This window comes from Cibotium barometz, chromosome 36 (genome assembly GCF_041138505.1).
Source record: "Cibotium barometz isolate CiBa-2024 chromosome 36, ASM4113850v1, whole genome shotgun sequence".
In the NCBI taxonomy this organism is placed as follows: domain Eukaryota; kingdom Viridiplantae; phylum Streptophyta; class Polypodiopsida; order Cyatheales; family Cibotiaceae; genus Cibotium; species Cibotium barometz.
The window spans coordinates 10,345,001-10,354,759 of NC_141081.1; the positions used below are offsets into that span (position 1 = coordinate 10,345,001).

At 40.1% G+C, this 9,759-nt stretch overlaps 1 protein-coding gene across 1 annotated transcript in view; it reads left to right on the forward strand.

Annotated features, from left to right (window-relative positions):
* The window catches only part of LOC147617469 (cholesterol 16,22-dihydroxylase CYP90G4-like), a 10,227-nt gene extending 1,335 nt beyond the window's left edge, over positions 1 to 8,892 (forward strand). Inside the window, exons 2-9 of the mRNA XM_086775721.1 lie at positions 5,171 to 5,489; positions 5,960 to 6,112; positions 6,677 to 6,928; positions 7,454 to 7,543; positions 7,656 to 7,734; positions 7,806 to 7,912; positions 8,010 to 8,134; positions 8,419 to 8,892. Coding sequence (XP_086631847.1) covers positions 5,171 to 5,489; positions 5,960 to 6,112; positions 6,677 to 6,928; positions 7,454 to 7,543; positions 7,656 to 7,734; positions 7,806 to 7,912; positions 8,010 to 8,134; positions 8,419 to 8,527 — 1,234 coding nt within the window. The 3' untranslated portion in view covers positions 8,528 to 8,892. The remainder of the gene's footprint in view (positions 1 to 5,170; positions 5,490 to 5,959; positions 6,113 to 6,676; positions 6,929 to 7,453; positions 7,544 to 7,655; positions 7,735 to 7,805; positions 7,913 to 8,009; positions 8,135 to 8,418) is intronic.
* Positions 8,893 to 9,759: the final 867 nt, after the last annotated feature.

Genomic DNA, 9,759 nt, shown 5'->3' on the forward strand with positions numbered 1-9,759 from the left:
AGTGATCATAAAGCAAGAAAAAGAACGTGGCAGCTGCGATCGATCATGGACGAATTTCGGATCGTGGGTTCCACTGTCCACTTCAGGCCTGGGCGTGTGAACCAGTCATTAACTTGCGTATTACGCACTTAAAAAAGGGCGAGTTGCCGAGGTTGGTTGGATGATTAAATGCGCTATGAATAGCTCGTCAAACCGGAGGTTGGGCCAATAACTTTCCCAAGAGGTCGAGAGTGGAGGAGTTTCTAGCGACAGGGAGATGGCAGCAGGGACAGAGTACAAGGCACCACCCTCCTGTTGATAACAAGGCAGTGCAGCTTGAGCGCAATGCCCATCATCTTCTTCTTCAACCTTGCTTTCTTGCAGTGTCTTTGATAGTGTTGGGTCTGACACTTGCCGCCTTCCGCTATTACAAGAAATGCTTGAGTGATGAGCAGTCCTCAGCTCTGTACAAGCTCCCCCCTGGGAGCCATGGCCTGCCTCTGCTCGGAGAAACGCTGCAGTTCGCCTTCTTCAATAGCTGCCCCATTGGCACCCCGCCTCCATTCCTCTCCACAAGGCTCCGCTTTATGGCCTCATTGCTGATCTCCTCCTCTTCTTTATCAAATGCATACAAATAATATACGTCAAATTTTAGTGCTTAATTGCTGGTAGTAATAATAATGAGCTTTCTAAAACAAATTTAACCCCTTCGCGGGAAAAAAAACTTTACCAAATTAATTGCTGAATAAAATAGGTGGAATTTTTTTGACCGCAAAAAATTGGAGTATTTTCGAAATATAAAAAAGCGTATTCATTTTTCAGTCTGTTTTTTTAAAATAATTATTGATATTTAAAAAACACCATATTAAACGTTCAAAAAAACGCGTGTCACTAAAAAAACCATTTTATACGCTCAATTTTTATATGTATACATACATGTATACACACACACACACATAAATACCTATATATATACACATATACAAACACACACACACACACACACACACACACACACACACATATATTAACCATTTTATACGCTCAATTTTACATGTATACATGCACACACACATAAATACCTATATATATACACATACACACACACACACACATATATATGTATATATATATATATATGTATATATATATGTATATGTATAGATATATGTATATGTATACATATATATATATATGTATATATATATATATACATATATATATACATATATCAATATATATATATATATATATATATGCACATATATATATATTCATATGCATATACATACACACACACACACACACACATATATATATATACATACATGTGTGTGTATATATATATATGTGTGTGTGTATGTGTATATATATATATATGTGTGTCTATATATAGACGCACTCACCACCCAGCTGTCATCTCTACTACATACGGCCGCCACCCATAGCTTCCCCCATCATACACACATTGCACACACAGATAGATCTGGGAGCATGCCCTAGAATCGGTGGTATGATGATGAGTGCAGAGAGCTATATAGACACCTTCGTGCGCCCAAAGAGCACTGGGGACCATTACACAGAGACAGGCGAGCCGATAGATGAGGATCCTCACACGTCGTAAGAGGCATGCATATGAGGAGGCATAGTACTGGGATATATACCACCTACTCATGATGAGCAGAGATGCAGCCAGTGCATGATGGCGCAGGATGAGAGAGCCTCACCTCGTACTGCGATTGAGGATCCACACACATGGCACACATATGCAAAGAGCCTCTACCATATCCCTTAGTAGCCGCCCATACCAGAGAATCCCGCCCTACCACCTCCACTTTCTTTACCGCCTCGATGGTAGAGAGAGCTATCTGCCGGTTGTTACAGCATGGGAGATCGGCTGACCACACAGGTATACAGAGTGAGCATCTTATTTATGCAGCTGACACACTGGGACCCTTTGTTGCTCACCTCTTTAATAGGGCACTAGTGGAGGGCCTACCAGCTGAGTGGACTATGCACACCATCGTGCCTCTCCACAAAGCGGGAGACATGCTAGACCCAGCATGCACACCATCGTGCCTCTCCACAAAGTGGGAGACATGCTAGACCCAGCAACTACAGGACTATCATGATTGGTCATACATTGGCCAAACTTTATGGCACAGTGCTCGAGGTAGAGTTGAGCTCATATGCAGAGAAGGAGAGACTGCGAGCACAAGAGTAGGCTGGATTCCGAGACGAGCTCTCTCCCACTATTGACCATATATTCACTTTGAGATGTCTGACTGACCAGGCTAGGGCGGCATGGGAGAAGAGATTATACTGCTCCTCTGTGGATTTTCGCAAAGCATTTGACACAGTGCCACGAGAGAGACTCTTCCAGCACCTATAGTCATTGGGGATCCCATTAGAGATGGTTTGGGGCATCTATGCTTTATATGAGCAGGTCCTCGGGCGCATACGATGCCCCCGGGGGGCTATCTGATGTTATTGCTAGCACGGTAGGTGTGAAGCAAGGATGCCCACTCTCTACTACACTATTTGGGCTATACATCGATGAGGTGGCTGACTTCATTGGTCATGGTGGTGGGGACGGGGTAGACATCTCAGGTACCACAGTCCACATTATGTTATGCAGATGACATTATTCTGGTCTCTGAGTCGCGGATGGGACTACAACACCATCTCCATGCACTCGATGACTTCTGCACATAGAGGGGGGCTTACCAAGGCCATGATTTTCCACACCTCTAGGCCGGTTCGACGATAGGCCATCTTCACACTAGCAGGAGGACAGGTAGAGGCGGTAGACTCATATGTGTGCCTGGGGATTACATTTATGACTCCGCCAGGAAGATTTACTATGGCACAGGCAGCCAAGGATAGACTCACACGAGGGTATGTAGCTCTAGTCATGCTAGAGAGACAGTGTCACCAGGCACACTTCCAGGAGCCCCGCACGAAGGGGTGGTTGTTTGACACACTAGTCACCCCTGCTTTGATGTATGTTGTAGCAGTATGGGCACCTGGGCTCGCCACCTCCACATGGTCTTAGATAGAGAGGCCTCCGATTCTCATGCTCTCATGGATGATCCGCAGCAAACCCTCCAGTCCACATGACATTGTCCGGACGGAGTTTGCTGCACCTCCTATGCTAGTTGTCTTCATAAAAGGTGGTAACTCACAAAAATCGTGTCCTAAACTAGGGCCCTGATGATCCACTCCCTAGTGGAATGAATGTCTAAATCTATGAGCACTTGGTGCCTTTTATAGGTCCCTTGGACACTTGGTAGACTGCTCGACTGCTGCTCGGCTAGTCCTAAATGCATTTAATGCTCCTTTTAACGCAGCCGATGTCTTCTCCTTATTCATGATGCGCATGCTGCTGCCCGATTGGACTCCAATCCACACATATTGTAGCGCTTGGAGCCGACACACTTCTGGCACTGCTGACGTCCTCCTTCATGCAGCCGACAGCTTCTTTTGGTTCTTCTCCAAGCCTTGCTTCAGTCTACACTACCAAGAGTGCTCTGTGCTCTGTGCTCTATCATCCTGGTTTTTCTACCTACTCTTTATCTGGTTGCCTCTTATGGATCTAGCCCCTGAGAATGTCCATGGCATCTATGATGCACATGACATCCCCCTGTGCTAAACTTGATGACGGGAATCCAACCTACTCTTGGATGACTGTCATCATCCCAATCTTTTCTCGAAGTCCCTCTGTCATCATCCATCCCTGGCACCCCTTTTTCTCTGAACACCCTGCTTGTTCTCTCCAAACCACTCTGTCTCTAAGATCCATGCATCTGGTTTTCCTCTAGTCCACAATCAATTCCTGCCCTGACTCTGAACACCGTCTTGGTCTTCATTCCTGGGAATTGAGTCTGGCACTCTCACATCACCCTTGGAGGATAAACCTCCCTTGGGATCGTTGCCTGAGAACCTATCTGGCTCACGGAAGTGCCATCCCCTCTGGCACTGTGGAACACCACCAACCAACCTCCTGGGAGTTCTTCCCGATCTGTGTTCTTTGCCTTGGGCTTTGAATCCGTGTACTTTGTTGGAGCTAGAGAGATCTGCATTGCATTCTTGTATACCCTGCGCATATAGGTTGCATACTGAGCCTCTAGCAGTAGTGCTCCATCCATCACACCCCCCCACTAGCTCAGTACTTTCATAGTTTATTTCATGTTCATTTTGTCCTTTTTTTTTTCTAGACATCCAGAAGACATTAACAGTTGTACATTGATTTGTCTCATAGGTCGAGTTCGCCCTGTAGTAGACGTTAATACAGCTTTCTTTCTCTCTCCCTCTCCTAGATAGATATATATATCATATACTCTTTATATAATACAATATGATATATATGCATATATGTGTGTGTGCATGCCTGTGTGTGTGTATGTATACATATGTGTGTGTGTGTAGATTATATAAAGAGTATAATTTGTATATCTCTATAGCGGAGAGAGAGAGAGAGAGAGAGAGAGAGAGAGAGAGAGAATATTCAAATACACACGTATATATATATATACATACATTCATACATACATACATATATATATGTATTATATATATATATATACATATATATATGTATATGTATATATATATATATTTAGAATATATACTGTGTATATGTGTATGTGCACGTGCGTGAGTGTGTGTGTGTTTTATTATATTAAATATATATTATGAAAAAAATATTGATATGTGTGTATGTATGTATATACATATATGTATATGTATATGTATACACACACATATATATACATATACATACATACATATATATATATATACATGCATGCATGCATGCATATATATATATATATGCATGCATACATACATATATATATGTATATATGTATGTATGTATATACACATAAACATATATGTATATACATACATATACACACACATCTGTATATATATATATATATATATATATATATATATATATATATATATATATATATGTATGTATATGTCTCTCTATCTCTCTATCCATATATATATATATATATATAAACACTGGTTAACGAATACATTTATATCTCTCTAGTGTATATGTACACTTGAATACATTTATGTCTCTGCGTGTGTGTGTGTATATATATATAAATATAAATATATAAGCACCGCTTAACAATCCACCTGCCGAAGGTCGCTCACTTGTGTATATGTACAGGTATGGGAGTGTTTTCAAGACGCACTTGCTCGGGCGGCCGACGCTGGTGTCCATGGACCCTCAGCTCAACAAGCTCTTGTTATCCAACGAAGAGAAGCTCGTGCAGGTCTACTTCCCCCGCTTCATCACTAAAATTGTGGGTCCCGTCCTCACCGTGCACGGCGCCCGCCACCGCCGTCTGCGCGAGCTCGCCACCACCCTCCTCAGCCCCGCCGCCATCCAAGCCCACCACGTCCTTCCCATCCAAGACCACGCCCTCGCCATCCTCCGCCCTTGGCTGCACAGGCCCCGTATCGACGCCCAACGCGAATCTATAAAGGTCAGCTTGCAGCTATCAAAACCTCTAGTTGTCGCTGCATTTCAAAGATTAGCGGTCGGAACATTAGCTGTTTTATTTTTTATTTGGTTCTGAATCCTGATTTAAGCTACTCCAGCTGTTGGTGGCACATCGTTTAATGCTAGTTGTTGCTACAGCTCCAAGGTTAGGATGCACCGCCATTTTATTACTGATTCCAAAGTTCAGAAAAATCAATGATCAATCTCTGAAGCGAAATTATTAAAGGAGGATATCGCTTAGAAGAGGAAATCTATCATCCAGTTGTCCTAAAAAAAATAAAATTTAAAAATCTGCCCTTTTGAGGAAACGCATCATTTAAATTAATTGTTGATTTATTCAAAGACCACTATGAAACATTTCAGCCTACTTTCATTAAGCTCTTTCAGCATGAGCGATTTGTATGTAATTAAGCCTCATCTCTCACTCAATAATGGAATCAACCGTGTGCCCAGTTCTTCTTTACCTATTTTGTCAAGAGTCTCCTCAGTTTGGAAGCCGAAGACCCCAACACTGTGAAGCTAATGAGGGATTATTTCTTTCTAATGACTGGCTACTCCTCGGTTCCTATTGATCTGCCAGGAACCACATTCAACAAAGTGCTCAAGGTACTAATGGATTCTCATGTCATCGTTTATGCATAAAATTTCACACATGCATGCATACATACATACATGTATGTACATATATTCATACATTTACACATATACATGCTTACATACATTCACAAATATGTACGTACATGTTCCTACGGCATGCTACATATATACATGCTTTTGTGTAAACATGCACATAACACACGTACCATTGATACACTCGTACTTCCTCACCTATATCAAGACATAACATCCATGCATGTGGATGCATACTCACCATCAACCACACATACATACTTGTGTACAAGCAACATACAAACCATACATACGAACATGCAAACATAGAGCTGGAATATATGTGTGCATGTGACATATCAGTTGAGGAGACATATGTGGCAGCATGTATGTCTACATGTGACATGTCCACATTTACATTGAGGATACATTGCATGTGGCATGATTTTATGATTGCCAATTTACATGCATGCATGAATGTGTTGATACAGAGGTACATGAGAGTATATATACGATAATTAATTTAACAATCTTTCTAAACGGTATCTTCATATATGACAGGCTCGTGAGAGGATTATTTCTATATTCAAAAATATCATCAGGCTGAGAAAAAAGGAGCCTCGGGCAGAGCCATTGGATTTTACGGATGTGTTATTGAAGGAGACGGATGAATGTGGGAGGCATTTTAGTGAACAAGAGATTGTGGAGTTCATTTTCTTCTTGGTATTGGGTGGCTTTGAGACTACCAGTATTCTACTCACCAATGTGATCAAGTTTCTCTCAGAGAATGCCCATGTTGTAGATGAGCTCCGGGTAATTAGTTCTCTTTTCTGCAAACCTTACTAATCTCTATGTTAATCAGTACTACATAAACTGTGTAATTGCCTCATCTGGTCAGTTTTTTTTTTTGGCAATTGATAATTATGTTTAGAGTACTCGATTCGATTAGTGCGACTTCTGGCTGTACTAAACTGTATGTGTTATGTGCACACATATGCGTGCATGCGTATGTAAGATGAACGCGCGCACACACACACGAAAACACACACAAACACATACATGTGCATTTGTATAATACAAGCGCAGTTGCATGTATGCATGCGTATGACAAATGTGTGCATGTGTACATACGATGTCTACATACATGCCCGCATGTATGATGAATGTACATGTGTGCTGTACACACTTGCACGGCACACGCACGCACATATCTTCGCTGTATACTTGATAAAGAAATCTGATCCTATTTAGTCATTTTGTAAAGGTAGCGATGAATGTTTGGGTAATTAGTTGATTTAATTCAGGGTCAGTTTACGTGTTTTAATCTCGCATTTGCAGAGAGAGCACTCCCTCATTCGAAAAAGCAAGAAAGATATTAATGAGAAGCTCACCTGGGATGATTTCAGACAGATGCAATTTACAGAACTGGTGAGTTTCTCTAAAATCAAAGCTTGCTGCTTCTGTTAGAATTATAATCATTTCTAGAAAGAGGTGTTAAATGCTGACTAATTTTTCGTTTTATCTTAAATTTGAAAAAAAGGTGGTGAAGGAAGCTTTGAGGATGGCGAGTATCGCACACTATGTAACTCGAGAATCTCTTCAAGATATTGTTTTCAAAGGTAATTAGATCCCAAGTGAGTATAAATTAATGCATCACGTTTACCAATTAACCACACTTGCTTTATTACAGACATGATTATCCCAAGGGGGTGGATGATTTTGATCAATTTTGCTATGGTGCATCTCAACCCTAACTACTACCCAAACCCTCTCAAGTTTGACCCATGGCGTTGGATGGTGATGATTTGTGTCCCTCAACTCTTACTCAAATGTCTAGTGGAGTTTCTGTTTAATGATTTTTTTTAATAACCCCTTAATTTGGTTCAATTAGCAGGATCCTGCAAATAATAATCCTACCTTCTTAATGCCTTTTGGTGGAGGAATAAGAAGCTGCCTGGGATCAAGCATGACCAAATTCGAAGTCTCCATATTCATTCACTACCTTGTCACTCTTTACAAGTAATGTTTTGCTGATTTTTAGCACTAATGATTTTTTTTATAGTTATTCTTAATTTGAGTAATAATCGCATTTTGTTAAAAAGAAACTTATTCTCAATTGTGGTTGTCTAAGAAAAATATGGGATTTTCAATTTGGGAAATTTGGTTTTATGTCTCATGATTTAGTGAAAAAGACTGTTAAAAAATTATAGTATTATTTTCACATTGTGTAGTAGATAGATGTTCCATAAATAGGTTTTAAAAAATTAACACATTTCTTATTTTTATTTTTTTTAAAAAAGCAGGTGGGATCGGATAATTGAGAAAGGTGGTCAACTTGATGAGGTGTCTAGCCTCTCTTTGCCTTTAATGCGTAAAGGCCTACCCATTAGAGTAGAGGCCTTCTCTCTCTAGAGAAGCATTTATTTATGAATGAACTATAGCTTTAATTTTGTGTATGAAAAATTAGATTTGATGTCTCTTGGTTGAGGATTTGATATCACAAAAAACATATTTGTTTTTTAGTTGAGGATTTAATAATTACATGTATGCCCGCATGTTTGGGGTAATTAGAGCACTCCCTCATTCGGAAAAGCAAAAGAAAGAGAACGAGAAGCTCGCCTGGGATGATTTCAAACAGATGCAATTCACAGAATCTAAAATCAAGGCTTGATGATTCTATTGGAATTATAATAATTTCTAGCAAGAGATGTTAAAAGCTGACTAATCTTATCTTAAATTTGAAAACAAAAAAGGTGGTGAAGGAAGCTCTGAGGATGGCGAGTATCGTACTAATCAACCACACTTGCCTTATTACAGGCATGATTATCCCAAAGGGGAGGATGATTTTGTTCAATTTTGCTATGGTGCATCTCAACCCTAACTACTACCCAAACCCTCTTAAATTTGACCCCATGGCGTTGGATGGTGATGATTTGTGTCCCTCCACTCGTCCTCAAATTTTTGGTGGAAAATTTTGTTTAATGATGTTCTTTTAATAACCCCTTAATTTCGTTCAATTAGCAAGATCCTGCAAATAATAATCCTACCTTTTTAATGCCTTTTGGCGGTGGAAAAAAGCTTTAGAAAAAATGGGTATGTGTGTCGATTTTTTGTTGATTAGTTTCTTGGAGATATTGAGGCAATATGTTGTGGCAAATATTGAGGCAATATGTTGTGACAAATATTGAGGCAATATTTGACAATAACATCATATTTTCTTCTTGGATGTAGATATCGAGTATGCATATATTGTTTAAGCCATTGGCTACCATGACGACTCATGGAGGATTGAAAAAAATTAAGAAAAATGTGCTAGACAAATTAACAATAATTAAAAAACCTTATGACATGAAGCTACAACAACTCCAAGTTCTCCACATAAGTGAATCGAGCTTCACTCATTCCTTTGGTGAATATGCTTGCAATCATCTAATCTATGGGGCAATGCTCAATCATTATTAATCCTTTCTTTACTTTGTCAAACATACACTACAACACGTCGGGGGCACAACAGCGTTTCAGTAGCGCTTTTTTTGTCGGGATATTGGGGATTTCGTTCACTGCTCAGTAGCGCTCCTAGCATCGAAATTTCGTTGCTTCACAACATTTATAATAGTGAAATTTCATTGCTGAGCAGCGCTTTT